This window comes from Budorcas taxicolor, chromosome 17 (genome assembly GCF_023091745.1).
Source record: "Budorcas taxicolor isolate Tak-1 chromosome 17, Takin1.1, whole genome shotgun sequence".
In the NCBI taxonomy this organism is placed as follows: Eukaryota; Metazoa; Chordata; class Mammalia; order Artiodactyla; family Bovidae; genus Budorcas; species Budorcas taxicolor.
Genome location: NC_068926.1, coordinates 29,253,724 through 29,274,492, shown reverse-complemented (window position 1 = coordinate 29,274,492; position 20,769 = coordinate 29,253,724). Strand labels below are relative to the sequence as shown.

General features: G+C 37.6%; 1 protein-coding gene across 1 annotated transcript in view; it reads right to left on the bottom strand.

The window, feature by feature from the left end:
• The window catches only part of SCLT1 (sodium channel and clathrin linker 1), a 249,471-nt gene that overhangs the window by 159,157 nt on the left and 69,545 nt on the right, over positions 1-20,769 (bottom strand). Inside the window, exon 6 of the mRNA XM_052655079.1 lies at positions 18,211-18,349. Coding sequence (XP_052511039.1) covers positions 18,211-18,349 — 139 coding nt within the window. The remainder of the gene's footprint in view (positions 1-18,210; positions 18,350-20,769) is intronic.

The following is a 20,769-nucleotide window of genomic DNA, read 5'->3' as shown; positions in this document are numbered from 1 at the left end:
CAGACACGACTGAGTGACTTCACTCACTCACTGTAAGACCAGAAACTATAAAACTCTTAGAGGAAAACAGAGGCAAAACACTCTATGACATAAATCACAGCAAGATTCTCTATGACCCACCTCCTCCAGTAATGGAAATAAAAACAAACTAGTGGGATCTAATTAAACTTAAAAGCTTTTGCACAACAAAGGAAACTATAAACAAGGTGAAAAGACAACCCACAGAATGGGAGAACAGCAAATGAAACAACTGACAGATGATTAATTTCCAAAATATACAAGCAGCTCATGCAACTCAACAACAGAAAAACATATATCCCAATTAAAAAGTGGAAAGTGACGGAAGACCTAAACAGACATTTATTCAAAGAAGACATACATAATAAACATACAAAAAGTAGCTCAATATTGTACTTTATTAGAGAAATCCAAATCAAAACTACAATGAGATATACCTCACACTAATCAGAATGGCCATCATGAAAAAAATCAACAAATAATGAATGCTCGAGAGAGTGTGTAGAAAGGGAACTCCTTTTGCATGGTTGGTAGGAATGTAAATTGATACAGACATTATGGAGAAGAGTATGGAGATTCCTTAAGAAAACAAGGAATAAAACTATCAAATGATCCAACCGTTCCACTACTGTGAACATACCCTGGGAAATCCATAATTGAAAAGGACACAGGTAACCTAGTGTTCAATACAGCACTATTTGCAATAGCTGGGACATGGAAGCAACCTAGAGGCCCATCAACAGATGAATGGATAAAGAAGCTTCTACATATATACAATGGAATACTACTCAGTCACAAAAAGAAAGTCATTTCAGTCAATTCTAATAAAGTAGATGAACAAAGAATCTATTATATACAATGAAATAAGTCAGGAAGAGAAAAACAAATACTGCAAATATATAAGGAAGCAAAAGGCAAAGGAGAAAAAGATATACCCATTTGAATGCAGAGTTCCAAAGAATAGCAAGGAGAGATAAGAAAGCCTTCCTAAGTGAACAATGCAAAGAAACAGAGGAAAACAACCGAAAGGGAAAGACTAGAGATCTCTTCAAGAAAATCAGAGATACCAAGGGAACATTTCGAGCAAACATGCGCACAATAAAGGACAGAAATGGTACGGACCTAACAGAAGCAGAAGATATTAAGAAGTGGTGGCAAGAATTCACAGAAAAACATTACAAAAAAAGATCTAAATGACCCATATAACCACAATCGTGTGACCACTCACCTAGAGCCAGACATCGTAGAGTACAAAGTCAAGTGGCCTTAGGAAGCGTCACTACAAACAAAGCTAGTAGAGGTGATGGAATTACAGCTGAGCTACTGCAAACCCTAGAAGATGATGCTATGAAAGTGAGGCACTCAATAGGCCAGCAAATTGGGAAAACTCAGCAGTGGCCACAGGACTGGAAAAGGTCAGTTCTCATTCCAATCTCAAAGAAAGGCAATGCCAAAGAAAGTTCAAACTACTGCACAACTGCACTTATTTCACATGCTAGCAAGGTAATGCTCAAAATCCTTCAAGGTAGATTTCAACAGTATGTGAATTAAGGACTTCCAGATATAACAGCTGGATTTAGAAAAGGCAGAGGAGCCAAAGATAAAATTGCCAACATCCGCTGTATCACAGAAAATCAAGAGAATTAAAAAAAAAATCTACTTCTGCTTTACTGACCACACTAAACCCTTTGATTGTGTGGATCACAATCAACTGTGGAAAATTCTTAAAGATTAGGATACCAGACCACCTTACCTGTCTCCTGAGAAGCCTCTATGCAGGTCAAGAAGCAACAGTTAGAACCAGACATGGAAGAACGGATTGGTTCCAAACTGGGAAAGGAGTATGTCAAGGATGTATAGTGTCACCCTGCTTATTTAACTTATATGCAGAGTATATCATACAAAATGCCAGGCTGGATGAAGCACAAGCTGGAATCAAGATTGCAAGGAGAAATATCAACAACCTCAGATACACAGATGATACCACTCTAATGGCAGAGAGAGAAGAGAAACTATAAGAGTCTCTTGATGAGGGTGAAAGAGGAGAGTAAAAAAGCTGGCTTAAAACTCAACATTCAAAAAACTAAGACCATGGCATCTGGTCTGATAACTTCAAGGCAAACGGGGGTGGGGGGGGGGGGGAAGCGGAAACAGTGACAGATTTTCTTTTCTTGGGCTCCAAAATCATGGAGAACAGGTGAATGCAGCCGTGAAATTAAAAGATGTTTGCTCCTTGAAAGGAAAGCTAAGACAAACCTAGATAGCGTGTCAAAAGCAGAGACATTAGGTTGCCGATAAAGATTCAAAGCTGTGGTTTTTCCAGTACACATGTATGGATGTGAGAGTTGGATCAAAAACAAGGCTGAGTGCTGAAGAACCGATGCTTTCCATCTGGTGTTGGAAAAGACTCTTGAGAGTCCCCCAGACTGCAAGGAGATCAAATCACTCAATCCTAAAGGAAATCAGTCCTGAATATTCATTGGAAGGACTGATGCTGAAGCTGAAACTCCAATACTTTGGCCACCTGATGCAAAGAACTGACTCACTGGAAAAGACTGTGATGCTGAAAAAGATTGAAGGTGGGAGGAAAAGGGGTTGACAGAGGATGCGATGGTTGGATAGCATCACCAACTCAAAGGACATGAGTTTGAGCAAACTGGGAGCTGGTGATGGACAGGGAGGCCTGGCGTGCTACAGTGCATGAGGTCGCAAACAGTCAGGCACAACTGAGCAACTGAACTAAACTGAGCTGAACTGGGAGATGGTGAAGGACAGGGAAGCCTGGCGTGCTGCAGTCCATGGGGTCACAAAGAATTGGACATGACTGAGAGACTGAACAATAACAACACAGAATATAGAAAAATGGTATTGATGAACCTACCTGCAGGCAGCAATGGAGACACAGACATAGGGGAAAGACTTGTGGACATGGGGTTGGGGGGGAAGGAGAAGGTGGGATGAATGGAGAGAATATCATGGAAACATATAAACTACCATATGTAAAACAGAAAGCCAGTGGGAATTTGCTGTATGACTCAAACCCGTTCTCTGTGACATCCTAGAGGGGTAGGATGGGATGGGAGGTGAGAGGGACATTCAAGAGGGAGGGAACATAGGTATGCCTACAGCTTATTCATGTTGAAGTATAGCAGAAAATAACAACACAATATTGTAAAGCAATTATCCTTTAATTAAAAATATCTTAGGGACATTGCAGATGGATTCTTTACCATCTGAGAAACCAGGAAAGTCCTCCACAAAGCAGAGCAAAAACTTTATTCATTCATTGAGGAATTGGGCTTTCCCAGTTCCTCGTTCTTTAAAGACCCCTTCTGCCTGGAGGAGGGAAGCAGGAAACTTTTAACCAGTAAGGGTGTTATTTCTGGCCTGCTGGATTTAAATGCCAAACTAAGCAGCATTTTCTGAGTGTGGGTCTCTACAGTCCCCTCCAAGGAAGGCACCCAGGGAAATTGGTTTCAGGGGACAGTTTGGGAACAGCATTCAGCCTCTCCCATCTCCACTCTACTGGGCTGAGCATGAATTGGAAGGATGGGTACCACCTCTCAATTTCAGATGCTGTTCTCTGATAGGTCAGATAGGAGATCCAGAGTAGAGTTAGGGTCTGTGCATGAAAATCCCTAAGAGGAAACATAATGGCATTCTGGCTAAACCAATTTGACAAGGGTCATTGAAGAGATCAAGCCCTGAGCCTTTGTGTGGGAGCACTGATTCCAAAACTCTAGACTACCAGCAAACTAACCCTAGGGAGTATGAAAGAGTGAGAATTCACACAAAGGAGACCAGCTGACTACAAGACTCGGCTTCACCCAACCATCAGTAGCACCCTCCAGTAGTATAGGACACCTCATCTAAACAACAAACAAAAAAAACCCACAAACCCAATCATCAGAGACAGTATTACCACCTCACTCAGCCTTGCCCATCAGAGGAAAAACAAACAAACAAAAACTCAGCACAAATCACACCCTATATGAAGCTTACACAAACTGCTGGACAAACCTTAGGAGGGCAGAAATCAAAAGGGAGAAAGAATTCAACCTTGAAGCCTGGGAAAAGGAGACCTCAAGCACAGTAAGTTTAAAAAAAAAAATTAAGAAAAGGCAGAAAAATACTACACAAGTGAAGGAACAAACTAAAAACACAGAAGTCTCCAAATAAATGAAGAGGAAATGGGCAAACTACCTGAAAAAGAATTCAGAATAACGATAGTAAAAATGATCAAAAACTCTGAAAACAAAATGGAGAAAATGCGAGAATCACAGAAGAATAAACATACAAACAACACAATTACTGAAATTAAAAATACTCTAGAAGGAACTGATAGCAGAATATCTGAAGCAGAAGAACAAATCAGTGACCTGGAAGATAAAATGGTGGAAATAACTTCTGAAGAGCAGAATAAAGTAAAAAGAATGAAAAGAACTGAGGATAGTTTCAGAGACCTCTGAGACAATATCAAACGCACCAACAACGTTTGAATTATAGGGGTCCCAGAAGAAGAACAGAAAAAGAAAGGATATGAGAAAACTTTTGAAGAGATTATAGTTGAAAATTTCCCCAACAAAGAAAAGGAAATAGTTAATCAAATCCAAGAGGCATAAAGAGTCCCGTATAGGATAAACCCAAGGAGAAACATGCCAAGACACATACTAATCAAACTAACCAAGACTAAGCACAAAGAAAGAATATTAAAAGCAGCAAGGGAGAAGCAACAAGTAACATACAAGGGAAACTCCATATGATCTTTCAGCAGATCTGCCGATCTTTCAGCAGAAACTCTGCAGGCCAAAAGGAAATGGCAGGATATTATTTAAAGTACTGAAAGGGAAAAATCTACAACTACTGTACCTGGCAAGGATCTCATTCAAAATTGATAAAGAAATAAAAATCTATTCTGACAGGCAGAAGTTAAGAGAATTCAGTACCATCAAACCAGTTTTACAACAAATGTTTAAAGGGACTTATATAGTCAAGAAATACAAAAGGATCTACAGAATCAAAGTAATGTCTCTGATTTTGAATATACTATCTAGGTTGGTCATAACTTTTCTTCCAAGGAGTAAGCGTCTTTTAATTTCATGGCTGCAGTCACCATCTGCAGTGATTCTGGAGCGCCCCAAAATAATGTCTGACACTGTTTTCCCATCTATTTCCCATGAAGTGATGGGACCAGATGCCATGATCTTCGTTTTCTGAGTGTTGAGCTTTAAGCCAACTTTTTCACTCTCCTCTTTCACTTTCATCAAGAGGCTTTTTAGCTACTCTTCACTTTCTGCCATAAGGGTGGTGTCATCTGCATATCTGAGGTGATTGATATTTCTCCCAGCAATCTTGATTCCAGCTTGTGTTTCTTCCAGTCCAGCGTTTCTCAGGATGTACTCTGCATATAAGTTGAATAAGCAGGGTGACAATATACAGCCTTGACGTACTCCTTTTCCTATTTGGAACCAGTCTGTTGTTCCATGTCCAGTTCTAACTGTTGCTTCCTGACCTGCATACAGATTTCACAAGAGGCAGGTTAGGTGGTCTGGTATTCCCATCTCTTTCAGAATTTCCCACAGTTTATTGTGATCCACACAGTCAAAGGCTTTGGCATAGTCAATAAAGCAGAAATAGATGTTTTTCTGGAACTCTCTTGCTTTTCCCATGATCCAGCGGATGTTGGCAATTTGATCTCTGGTTCCTCTCCCTTTTCTAAAACCAGCTTTAACGTCAGGGAGTTCACAGTTCACATCCCAAGACACATATTATTCAAATTAACAAAGATCAAACACAAAGAACTAATATTAAAAGCAGCAAGGGAAAAACAACAAATAACACACAAGGGGATTCCCATAAGGATAACAGCTGATCTTTCAATAGAAACTCTTCAGGCCAGGAGGGAATGGCAAGACATACTTAAAGTGATGAAAGAAAATAAACTACAGCCCATATTACTGTACTCAGCAAGGATCTCATTCAAATATGAAGGAGAAATCAGAAGCTTTGCAGACAAGCAAAACCTGAGAGAATTCAGCCCCACCAAACCAGCTCTCCAACAAATGATAAAGGATATTCTCTAGACAGGAAACACAAAAAGGGTGTAAAACTCGAACCCAAAACAATAAAGTAAATGACAACGGGATCATACTTATCAATAATTACCTTAGACATAAATGGTTTGAATGCCCCAACCAAAAGACAAAGACTGGCTGAATGGATACACAAACAAGATCCCTATATATGTTGTCTATAAGAGATCTACCTCAAAACAAGGGACACATACAGACTGAAAGTGAAGGGCTGGAAAAAGATATTCCACACAAATAGAGACCAAAAGAAAGCAGGAGTAACAATACTCATATCAGATCAAATAGACTTTAAAACAAAGGCTGTGAAAAGAGACAAAGAAGGCCACTACATAATGATCAAAGGATCAATCCAAGAAGAAGATATAACAATTATCAATATATATGCATCCAACATAGGAGCACCATAATATGTAAGACAAATGCTAACAAGTATCAAAGAGGAAATTAACAATAACACAATAATAGTGGGAGACTTTAATACCCCACTCACATCTATGGCTAGATCAACTAAACAGAAAATTAACAAGGAAACACAAGCGAAGCGATAAACAATACAATAGACCAATTAGACTTAATTGATATCTATAGGACATTTAACCCCAAAACAATGAATGTCACCTTTTTCTCAAGCACACACGGAACCTTCTCCAGGATAGATCACATCCTGGGCCATAAATCTAGCCTTGGTAAATTTAAAACAATTGAAATCATTCCAAGCATCTTTTCTGACCACAATGCAGTAAGATTAGATCTCAATCACAGGAGAAAAACTATTAAAAATTCCAAAATATGGAGGCTGAACAACATGCTGCTGAATAACCAACAAATCACAGAAGAAATCAAAATATACACTGAAACGAATGAAAATGATAATACAACAACCCAAAACCTGTGGGACACTGTAAAAGCAGTGCTAAGGGGAAGGTTCATAGCAATACAGGCATACCTCAAGAAACAAGAAAAAGGTCAAATAAATAACCTAACTCTACACCTAAAGCAACTAGAAAAGGAAGAAATGAAGAACCCCAGAGTTAGTAGAAGGAAAGAAATCTTAAAAATTAGGGTAGAAAGAAATGCAAAAGAAACAAAAGAGACCATAGCAAAAATCAACAAAGCCAAAAGCTGGTTCTTTGAAAGGATAAATAAAATTGACAAACCATTAGCCAGATTCATCAAGAAACAAAGAGAGAAAAATCAAATCAATAAAATTAGAAATGAAAACGGAGCGATCACAACAGACAACACAGAAATACAAAGGATCATGAGACTACTGTCATTAATTATATGCAAATAAAATGGACAATGTGGAAGAAATGGACAAATTCTCAGAAAAGTACAACTTTCCAAAAATGAACCAGGAAGAAATAGAAAACCCTAACAGACCCATCACGAGCATGGAAATTGAAACTGTAATCAAATCTTACAGCAAACAAAAGCCCAGGTCCAGGCGGCTTCACAGCTGAATTCTACCAAAAATTTCAAGAAGAGCTAACACCTATCCTACTCAAACTCTTCCAGAAAATTGCAGAGGAAGGTAAACTTCCAAACTCATTCTATGAGGCCACCATCACCCTAATACCAAAACCTGACAAAGATGCCACAAAAAAAGAAAACTACAGGCCAATATCACTGATGAACATAGATGCAAAAATCCTTAACAAAATTCTAGCAATCTGAATCCAACAACACATTTAAAAGATCATACAGGTGGATTCATGTCAATGTATGGCAAAACCAATACAGTATTATAAAGTAAAATAAAGTAAAAATAAAAAGTTAAATAAATAAATAAATAAATAAAAGATCATACACCATGACCAAGTGGGCTTTATCCCAGGGATGCAAGGATTCTTCAATATCCACAAATCAATCAATGTAATACACCACATTAACAAATTGAAAAATAAAAGCTATATGATTATCTCAATAGATGCAGAGAAAGCCTTTGACAAAATTCAACATCCATGTACGATAAAAACTCTCCAGAAAGCAGGAATAGAAGGAACATACCTCAACATAATGAAAGCTATATATGACAAACCCACAGCAAACATTATCCTCAATGGTGAAAAATTGAAAACATTTCCCCTAAAGTCAGGAACAAGACAAGGGTGCTCATTTTCACCGCTACTATTCAACATAGTTCTGGATGTTTTGGCCATAAAGACTCCAGCAGAAAATTACAGAGCTAATCAATGAATATAGTAAAGTTGCAGGGTATAAAATCAACACACAGAAATCCCTCGCATTTCTATACACTAATAATGAGAACATAGAAAGAGAAATTAAGGAAACAATTCCATTCATCATTGCAACGAAAAGAATAAAATACTTAGATCTACCTTAAGAAACTAAAGACCTATATATAGAAAACTATAAAACACTGGTGAAAGAAATCAAAGAGGACACTAATAGATGGAGAAATATACCATGTTCATGGATCGGAAGAATCAATATAGTGAAAATGAGTATACTACCCAAAGCAATCTACAGATTCAATGCAATCGCTATTAAGCTACCAACGGTATTTTTCACAGAGCTAGAACAAATAATTTCACAATTTGCATGGAGATACAAAAAACCTCGAATAGCCAAAGCAATCGTGAGAAAGAAGAATGGAACTGGAGGAATCAGCCTGCCTGACTTCGGGCTCTACTACAAAGCCACAGTCATCCAGACAGTATGGTACTGGCACAAAGACAGAAATATGGATCAATGGAACAACATAGAAAGCCCAGAGATAAATCCACGCACCTGTGGACACCTTATCTTTGACAAAGGAGGCAAGAATATACAATGGAGAAAAGACAATCTCTTTAACAAGTGGTGCTGGGAAAACTGGTCAACCACTTGTAAGAGAATGAAACTAGAACACTTTCTAACACCATCCACAAAAATAAACTCAAAATGGATTAAAGATCTAAACGTAAGACCAGAAACTATAAAACTCCTAGAGGAGAACATAGGCAATAAAAGCAAAAATAAACAAATGAGACCTAATTAAAATCAAAAGCTTGTGTACAACAAAGGAAACTATAAGCAAGGTGAAAAGACAGCCTTCAGAATGAGAGAAAATAATAGCAAATGAAGCAACTGACGAACAATCTCAAAAATATACAAGCAACTCCTGCAGCTCAATTCCAGAAAAATAAACGACCCAATCAAAAAATGGGCCAAAGAACTAAATAGACATTTCTCCGAAGAAGACATACAGATGGCTAGCAAACACATGAAAAGATGCTCAATGTCACTCATTATCAGAGAAATGCAAATCAAAACCACAATGAGGTACCATTTCATGCCAGTCAGAATGGCTGCGATACAAAAGTCTACAAGCAATAAATGCTGGAGAGGGTGTGGAGAAAAGGGAACCCTCTTACACTGTTGGTGGGAATGCAAACCAGTTCAGCCACTATGGAGAACAGTGTGGAGATTCCTTAAAAAACTGGAAATAGAACTGCCTTATGACCCAGCAATCCCACTGCTGGGCATACACACTGAGGAAACCAGAATTGAAAGAGATACGTGTACCCCAATGTTCACTGCAGCACTGTTTATAATAGCCAGGACATGGAAGCAACCTAGATGTCCATCAGCAGATGAATGGATAAGAAAGCTGTGGTACATATACATAATGGAGTACTACTCAGCCATTAAAAAGAATCCATTTGAATCAGTTCTAATGAGGTGGATGAAACCGGAGCCGATTATACAGAGTGAAGTAAGCCAGAAAGAAAAACACCAATACAGTATACTAACACATATATATGGGATTTAGAAAGATGGTAATGATAACCCTGTATGTGAGACAGCAAGGGAGACACAGATGTATAGAACAGTCTTTTTGACTCTGTGGGAGAGGGAGAGGGTGGGATGATTTGGGACAATGGCATTGAAACATGTATAATACCATATATGAAACAAACCGCCAGTCCAGGTTTGATGCATGATACTGGATGCTTGTGGCTGGTGCACTGGGATGACCCAGAGGGATGGTACGGGGAGGGAGGAGGGAGGGGGGTTCAGGATGGGGAACACATGTATACCTGTGGCGGATTCATGTTGATGTATGGCAAAACCAATACAATATTGTAAAGTAATTAACCTCCAATTAAAATAAATAAATTTATATTTAAAAAAAACAACAAAAAAAGGAAAAAAAAGAAAATTATAAGACAGCAATGAAAGAAAGCAAAGACAACATAAAGAAATGGAGAGAGAATCCATGTTCCTGGGTAGAAGAATCAAAATTGTGAAAATGACTATACTACCTAACGCAATCTACAGATTCAATGCAATCCCTAGCAAATTAGCAATGGCATTTTTCACAAAATTAGAAGAAAAAATTTCACAATTCATATAGAACACAAAAGCCCCCAAAAAGCCAAAGAAGTCTTGTGAAAGGAGAATGGAGCTGGAGGAATCATCCTTCCTGACTTCAGATTATAGTACAAAACTACAGTCATCAAGACACTATGGTACTGGCACAAAAACAGAAATATAGACCAATGGAACAAGATAGAGAACCTAGAGATAAAGCCACACACCTATGGGTACCTTGTTTTTGACAAAAGAGGCAAGAATACACAATGGGGCAAGGACAGGCTCTTTAATAAATGGTGCTGTGAAAAGTGGACAGCTACATGTAAAAGAATGAAATTAGAACACTTCCTAACACCATACACAAAGATAAACTCAAAATGGATTAAAGACCTAAATGTGAGATCAGAAACTATAAAACTCTTAAAGGAAAACATAGGCAGAGCACTTGATGACATCAATCAAAGCAAGATCCTCTATGACTCACCTCGTAGAGTAATGGAAATAAACACAAAAGTAAACAAGTGGAACCTGATTAAACTTAAAAGCTTTTGCAGAGCAAAGGAATCTATAAGCAAGGTGAAAAGACAGCCCTCATAATGGGAGAAAATAGCAGCAAGTGAAACAACTGACAACGGATTAATTTCCAAAATACACAAGCAGCTCATACAACTCAATACCAGAAAGACAAACAACCCAGTCAAAAAGTGGAAAAAAGACCTAAACAGACATTTCTTCAGAGAAGACATACAGATGGCTAATAAACACATGAAAAGATGCTCAAAATCTCTCATTATTAGAGAAAAGCAAATCAAAACCACAATGAGCTATCACCTCACACTGGTCAGAATGGCCATCATGAAAAAGTCTACAAACAAGAAATGCTGGAGAGGGTGTGGAGAAAAGGGAACGCTCTTGTGCTGTTGGTGGGAATGTAAATTGGTACAGCCACTATAGAAGACAGTTTGCTGCTGCTGCTGCTAAGTCACTTCAGTCGTGTCCAACTCTGTGCGACCCCATAAGATGGCAGCCGACCAGGCTCCCCTGTCCCTGGGATTCTCCAGGCAAGAACACTGGAGTGGGCTGCCATTTCCTTCTCCAATGCATGAAAGTGGAAAGTGAAAGTGAAGTCGCCCAGTCACGTCTGACTCCTAGTGACCACATGGACTGCAGCCTACCAGGCTCCTCTGTCCATGGGATTTTCCAGGCTAGAGTTACTAGAGTGGGTTGCCATTGCCTTCTGAGAAGACAGTATGGAGATTCCTTAAAAAATTAGGAATAAAACCACCATATGACTCAGGAATCCCACTACTAGGCATATTATACCCTGAGGAAAACAAAATTGAAAAAGACACATGTATCCCATTGTACACTGCAGCACTATTTACAACAGCTAGAACATGGAAGCAACCTAGACGTCCATTGACAGATGAATTGATAAAGAAGTTTTGGTACATATACACAATGGAATATTACTCAGCCATATAAAGGAACACATTTGAGTCAGTTCTCATGAGGTGGATGAACCTAGAACCTATTATACAGAGTGAAGTGAGTCAGAAGGAGAAAGATAAATATCATATTCTAATGTACATATACAGAATGTAGAAAAATGGTACTGAAGAATTTATTTACAGGGCAGCAATGGAGAAACAGACATAAAGAATAGATTTATGGACATGGGGAGAGGGGAGGAGAGGGTGAGATGTATGGAAAGAGTAAAGTGGAAATTTACATTTACCATATGTAAAATAGATAGCCAATGGGAATTTGTTGTATGGCTAAGGAGACTCAAACAGGGCGCTGTATCAACCTAGACAGGTGGGGTGGGGAGGGAGATGGGAGAGGTTCAAAAGGGAGGGGATGTATGTATACCTATGACTGATTCATTGTGAGGTTTGACAGAAAACAACAAAATTCTGTAAAGCAATTATCCTTCAATAAAAAAATATACTAAAAAGAAAAAAAATAAAGAATAAATTTTAGGGTCTTCTCTGGTGGCCCAGGGATAAAGAATCTGCTTGGCAATGCAGGAGACACATGTTTGATCCCTCGTCTGTGAAGATCCCACATCCTAAGGAGCAAGTAAGCCCATGCTCCACAACTATTGAGCCTGTGATCTAGAGCCTGGGAGCCGCAAATATTGAGCCTGTGTGATGCAACTATTGAAGCCCTCATGCCCTAGAGTCCCTGCTCTACAACAAAAAAACCACCACACTGAGAAGCCTATAACTAGGGAGTAGCCCCTGCTTACCCCAACTAGAGAAAAAGCCCACTCAGCAACAAAGACGGAACACAGCCAAATAAAGAAATAAAATTATTAACAAATTAAAAAAAAATAAAACAAAAATGTCTTAGTTTTAATTAGTAATATGATAAATATCCCACACACACAAAAAAAATGCTTTTCGGAGTCCTGAATGGTTTCCAAGTATACTGAAGAGGGGTTCTTAAAACAAGAAGGTTGGGAAACTAAGCCATCATATAAAAAGCATTATTCTCTTTTTAGAGAAGTGGAAACTAAGGTTCAGGCCATTTGCCTGGAGTCACTCAGCAAGCTGCTGACAGAATCAAGAAGAAATCTTCATCTCTTTGTCTCTAAAGCCTAAGCTTTTAAATTCCAGGTCAGAGCTATTCCTCTCTCAGTTTTAATTGGTAGGTAAGATGGTGTAGTGAAAAGATATGCATTTTTGGAACATAATGAGTATACATTTCAAATAAATAATACATTTATAAGGTCTAAAGAAACTTTCTGAGGCATAATAAACATTCAGAGATACACAAATCATAAATTTGTACAGTGAGTGCACTCATGTGACCAGCAACCAGTTCAAGACAGAGAATGTTATTACCAGTACCTTTAAGCCAGTTGCCCCTTTCTTCTTGATACTACAATCCTCCAAAATTAACCATTATCCTGACTTCTAAAACCTTTTATTAGTTTAAAATCTGTAGACAAAAGTAGAATATGGAGCCAGAATTCAGGCTGGATTTCTAATTCCTGGCGGAATGACCTTCTAAATTCATTTTTTTAAGACAGTTTTATTTTCAGTGGAATAGTCATAAAAATGCCTCATATCTCAAAACTGCATTTTTTCAAACGTGTCTGATGGTAAAAATCATCTGGAATACTAGGTAGAAAGCCCAGATTCTCCTAGACCAGTGGTTCTGAAAGGACTAGCAGGGATACCTTAGAACCTGTAAGAAACATAAGTTACTGACTCATATCCTAGACTTCTTGAATCAGAAACTTGGGGAAGAGGATAACAATCTTTATTTTAATAAGCCCCCAGGTGATTATAAAAAACACTAAAATTTGAGAACCACTGTACTAATATATAACCAATAATTTGGAAAAAAGAAACACAACTGAAATGATTCCATATTTTAGATTAAAAAATATTTCCAATTTTTCACAAGCAAAACATTACTACAATGAATATATTTATTCATATATTTTTATGTGTAACAATTTCTTAGGACAGGTTCCTAAAATCTATGTAATGTCACCATTAAATTAATTGGTCAAAGGATATAAGCATTTCTAGGCTTTTACTGCCAAGCTGCCCTCCAGAAAGATTTTTATAAATCACACTATTATGAGAAAACAAAATATTTCAAACTAAAAATATTTAGTTAGGGACTTGATATTGTAATAAAGGACAGAAATGGTAGCAACCTAACAGAAGCAGAAGATATTAAGAAGTGGCAAGAATACACAGAAGAACTGTACAAAAAAGATCTTCACAACCCAGATAATCACGATGGTGTGATCACTCACCTACAGCCAGACATCCTGGAATGCGAAGTCAAGTGGGCCTTAGGAAGCATCACTATGAACAAATCTACGGATGGAGATGATGGAATTCAGTTGAGCTATTTCAAATCCTGAAAGGTGATGCTGTGAAAGTGTTGCACGCAATATGCCAGCAAATTTGGAAAACTCAGCAGTGGCCACAGGACTGGAAAAGGTCAGTTTTCATCCAATCCCAAAGAAAGGCAATGCCAAAGAATGCTCAAAGTACTGCACAACTGCACTCATCTCACACGCTAGTAAAGTAATGCTCAAAATTCTCCAAGCCAGGCTTCAGCAATACGTGAACCGTGAACTTGCAGATGTTCAAGCTGGTTTTAGAAAAGGCAGAGGAACCAGAGATCAAATCGCCAACATCCACTGGATCATTGAAAAAGCGAGAGAGTTCTGGAAAAACATCTATTCCTGCTTTACTGACTATGCCAAAGCCTGTGTGGATCACAATAAACTGTGGAAAATTCTGAAAGAGATGGGAATATCAGACCACCTGATCTGCTTCTTGAGAAACCTGTATGCAGGTCAGGAAGCAACAGTTAGAACTGGACATGGAACAACAGACTGGTTCCAATATACGTCAAGGCTGTATATTGTCACCCTGCTTATTTAACTTATATGCAGAGTACATCATGAGAAACGGTGGGCTGGAGGAAGTACAAGCTGGAATCAAGATTGCCGGGAGAAATATCAATAACCTCAGATATGCAGATGACACCACCCTTATGGCACAAAGTGAAGAAGAACTAAAGAGCCTCTTGATGAAAGTGAAAGAGCAGAGTAAAAAAGTTGGCTTAAAGCTCAACATCCAGAAAACTAAGATCATGGCATCTGGTCCCATCACTTCATGGCAGATAGATGGGGCAACAGTGGAAACAGTGGCTGACTTTATTTTTTTGGGCTCCAAAATCACTGCAGATGGTGACTGCAGCCAGGAAATTAAGATGCTTACTCCTTGGAAGGAAAGTTATCACCAACCTAGACAGCATGCTAAAAAGCAGAGACATTACCTTGCCAACAAAGGTCCGTCTAGTCAAGGCTATGGTTTTTCCAGTGGTCATGTATGGATGTGAGAGCTGGACTATAAAGAAAGCTGAGCGCCAGAGAATTGATGCTTTTGAACTGTGGTGCTGCAGACTCTTGCAAGTCCCTTCTACTGCAAGGATATCCAACCAGTCCATCCTAAAGGAGATCAGTCCTGGGTATTCACTGGAAGGACTGATGTTGAAGCTGAAACTCCAATACTTTGGACACCTGATGTGAAGAGCTGACTCATTTAAAAAGACCTTGATGCTGGGAAAGATTGAGGATAGGAGAAGGGGATGACAGAGGATGAGATGGTTGGATGGCATCACCGACTCGATGGACATGGGTTTGGGTGGACTCCGGGTGTTGGTGATGGACAGGGAGGCCTGGTGTGCTGTGGTTCATGGGGTTGGAAAGAGTCAGACACGACTAAGCAACTGAACTGAACTTGATATTGTACCGGTGTTACTGGCTCCCAAAACAATTATACTTGAGATACACAGAATTTTTTATACCTAATTTTAATTCTTCATCTTGCTTTTCAGCAATAATAATAATAAAGATGATTAAAATAATAGGTAACTTTTTTCACACATGTGCTAGGCATTCCACTATGTGCTTTATGAGAATTTAAAACTAATCATATTAAGAACTCCAGAAAAGGAGAATTACTATAATCTCTGTTTATAAATGAAGAAGGTGAAGCACAAAAAGATTTCCCAAGATCACAGAGTGAGAAAGTAGAATGGGACCAAACTCAAGAAGTTTGACCAGATTTTTCTTCAAAAGCTCGTGTGTTTCACAAAAGGAGACGCCAATATTCTCCACTGCATGATCAACGCTAATTACAGTGTCTCATATATAGTAGACACCTAATAAATATTTGTGAAATCAAGATATCTGAATCTTATTATTTAGACTTAGTGCTTTAATAAAGCATAATATAATAAAGAATTCTCTCTCAATCTTCTACTATAAATTGCATTGTATTTAGTTTTCAATTTATTCAGTTTGGATTCACCTAGTCTTCATGCATGACACAAAGGTCTTTCAATCTAGTGATGCATACCAAAACAACTGTACATAGAATTTAGTAATATACATAAACATGAATGTATAAGTAATAAGCAGAATTAACATTTAACATTATTATTTTATGGATTCATTAACATTTTATAAAACTGCTTGAACTGTCACTCAGTTAAAATTTCACATTTATATACAAAGTACATTGCAGATATTGCGGCAAAATTTTCTTTCACAAACTTTCAATTTTGACTGCTCAATCCTGGACCTCACCAAACTTACTATGTAATAATAACCCAAAATGTAGCAAAAAGGAAGGACCATCTTCAGAAAAATAATATGGGACCAAGCAAGGAGTAGATGGAGAAAGGCAAAGACGGTAAGATAGGAGGGAAAAGGGGTGAGGAATGAGAACAAATGTGACTAAAAAAAAATAAAATAAAATTGAGTGTTAGAAATTATAGCAACAAAAGTACCACAGAGAGATGCTTTTTAGAAGTAGAATTCTGTTTTTGTTGTTTTGTTTTTTGAAACTACAAATCTTATCTAGTTCTGCAGTCTGCCTTTTTTAAATAAATTAAATTTTTAAGTATTTATTGAGGTGTGGCTGACAATCACTGCCTATATTTAAGGTGTACAAATGAGGGTTCTTTTACATATGTCTGTCACAGCATTTTTTAAGAGTAGTAAGAAATGCATATTCTGCTACAGCTTTCAAAAGGTATTTAATGTCTGGTTAGAAAGCATTTTGAAGTCTAAATTAATTTTCATTTATTTATTTATATGTGAACATTAATGTGCTTCCCAGGTGGCAGTAGTGGTAACGTTGCCATTGCAGGAGACATAAGAGACATGAGTTCGATCCCTGGGTGGGGAAGATTCCCTGAAGGAGGGCATGGCAACTCAGTCTAGTATTCTTGCTTGGAGAGTCCCATGGACAGGGGAGCCTGGAGGGCTACAGTCTGTAGGCTTGCAAGAGTCAGAAAGGACTGAAGCAATTTAGTATGCATGCATGCATGCACATTAATAAATTCTTCCTGAAATACTAGGCTAAAACAGAGCAAAGAATATGCTTTCCTCATTATTTTTTCCCGTCTATTACTTTTCAAATCCCTTCCCTTTATATGTTAAAAAGAATTCAGTGCTACATAATGCTCCTTAACAAGGTATATATAGCCTATCTAACTAATAAATGACATCACTTTTGAAAGCCAAGAATTCCAAAACCAAATTTCCAAGGAATAAAAGACAATTCAACTTTTTACAGATAACTATAAAATCAAAATTTTAATAATGAATTTCTAATCCCCATCTATAAAATGAAGAAACTGAGGAACACAGGAAGGTATAAAAATGGGATTCAAATCCATAGAAGATACGAGATACCTGGCATACAAAATTGTAAATTAAAATAACATTCTCTTACATATAACCAAAAAAATTACAATGCTAAAAACAGGATATAAATAATATAGCTTCCCAAATATTTCAATAACCATACAGGAAGAAAAAAGGAAGAAAAGCATAATTCTAAAATAAGTGTAAATTTAGAAAAATATAATTCCATAAACTTTGAAAACTGAAGAAAATGATTATCAGAAGAAAACACGGACAAAAATGTAAGTTTAGGCACGTGGATAATTGATTCTTTTCTTCAAAAATTTTCTTTTGCATTAAAATATTTCACAACACACAAAAAATCATGCCAAAAGAATTAGGATTCAATTAAAATATATACATGGCAACTGTAACATACAGCAAGAGTACATATTACAAGTTTTGTACCTGTTAACTATTTTGCAAACTGTAGGAAATCATCATGCTAACGATTTCAATATTCTATTATCATTCATAAATAACGACTGATCCCAGATTTTTAGAAATTCTCTGTTTATTCAGGATAATAAATATATCACTCACCTGACTGGCCAGTTTTAGCTGTTCTTGAAGATTCCTGACTGTTTCGTCATCTGTATATATCTCATTTCCCATCTCTGTGCCAAAGGGAAGGGCCTCCAATTGCTTTGCAACAACAGCATCTTTTAATTCATTGTGCAACCTTTGGAAAAAACAGTGAACACAACAATAATCTAATTTTAGTAACAGTAGTTATTGTTTCAGGGTCAACTAAATCAACATTTGGGTCAAAAATCACTATTTACACAAAAATCATTTCTAAGTCATCCTCTAAATGTAGAAGTATTTAAAAATCATTAAATAATGAGTAACAAGAAAAAAGCTTCTGCACAACAAAGGAAAATATAAGCAAGGTGAAAAGACAGCCTTTGGAATGGGAGAAAATATAGCAAATGAAGCAACTGACAAACAACTAATCTCAAAAATACACAAGCAATGCATGCAGCTCAATTCCAGAAAAATAAATGACCCAATTAAAAAATGGGCCGAAGAACTAAATAGACATTTCTTCAAAGAAGACATACAGATGGCTAACAAACACATGAAGAGATGCTCAACATCACTCATTATCAGAGAAATGCAAATCAAGACCACAATGAGGTACCATTTCACGCCAGTCAGAATGGCTGCGATACAAAAGTCTACAAGCAACAAATGCTGGAGAGGGTGTGGAGAAAAGGGAACCCTCTTACACTGTTGGTGGGAATGCAAACCAGTTCAGCCACTATGGAGAACAGTGTGGAGATTCCTTAAAAACCTGCAAATAGAACTGCCTTATGACCCAGCAATCCCACTGCTGGGCATACACACCGAGGAAACCAGAACTGAAAGAAACACATGTACCCCAATGTTCATCGCAGCACTGTTTATAATAGCCAGGACATGGAAGCAACCTAGATGTCCATCAGCAGATGAATGGATAAGAAAGCTGTGGTACATATACACAATGGAGTATTACTCAGCCATCAAAAAGAATCCATTTGAATCAGTTCTAATGAGGTGGATGAAACTGGAGCCGATTATACAGAGTGAAATAGGCCAGAAAGAAAGACACCAATACAGTATACTAACACATATATATGGAATTTAGAAAGATGGTAATGATGACCGTGTATGTGAGACAGCAAAAGAGATGCAGATGTACAGAACAGACTTTTAGACTCTGTGGGAGAGGGAGAGGGCGGGATGATTTGGGAGAATGGCACTGAAACATGTATATCATATAAGAAACAAATCGCCAGCCTATTTGATGCAGGATACAGGATGCTTGTGGCTGGTGCACTGGGATAACCCAGAGGGATGGTATGGGGAGGGATGTGGGAGGGGGGTTCAGGAGTGGGAACTTATGTACACCCATGGTGGATTCATGTTGATGTATGGCAAAACCAATACAGTATTGTAAAGTAAAAATAAATAAATAAAAAAATAAATAATAAAAAAAATTTTTTTAAATCAAAATTTTGAATTAAATTGATCAAAGATACACAATTCAGTTTGTCCTAGGAAAATTTTAGTTTTTCAAACAGATAAAATTCTGATATTATACCTTATTCATTGATAAACAAGTCATTCAGAAAAAAATTAAATATAATAATTTCATCTAGTTAATGAAATGGAAAGGGGATTATAGAATTATGTGTTAATTTCTTCACTGTGTTTCACAAAACTCATTTGATTTCTGACTAGTTCTAGTTTATACAGAATAAAATTCTTGATGGTTATGAAATCAAGACTAGAGGCTGTACTAGTTTGCATTCCCACCAACAGTGTAAGAGGGTTCCCTTTCTCCACACCCTCTCCAGCATTTATTGCTTGTAGACTTCTGGATCGCAGCCATTCTGACTGGTGTGAAATGGTACCTCATTGTGGTCTTGATTTGCATTTCTCTGATGAGTGATGTTGAGCATCTTTTCATGTGTTTGTTAGCCATCTGTATGTCTTCTTCGGAGAAATGGTAATTTAAAATTATCAAAAAATTAGGTGTATATTATAGACACAGAAGGGAAAATGGTTTTTAACATCAGAAAAACTTGAAAATTTTGAATTTGTATAGTTATAACCAGAAAACATCATTTATATTAAACATATCTCAAGGTAAAAATTTCTCAAGGGAATTGTATCCATCTCTACAGAATAATCTGGGAATAAGCAGTGGCTCAGACGCTAAAGTGTCTGTCTACAATGCGGGAGACCTGAGTTTGATCCCTGGGTCAGGAAGATTCCCTGGAGAAGGAAATGGCAACCCACTCCAGTACTCTTACCTGGAAAATCCCATGGACAGAGGAGCTTGGTTCAGGCTACTGTCCATGGGGTCACAAAGAGTCGGGCACGACTGAGCGACTTAACTTTCACTATAGAATAATCTAAACAGAATTACCTACTAATACTACAATCTCCACTGAAACTAGAAAAATACAATCTGAAATTTTAAAACATGTTTATTGAAAACAAAGTTCATCAGATACAATAAAACTCACAAGGCAATAATCTGTTACCAGTGGGGTGAAGGCAGGGGGGAGATGCAGTGTAGGGGTAGTGGATTAAGAGGTACAATTTATTAGA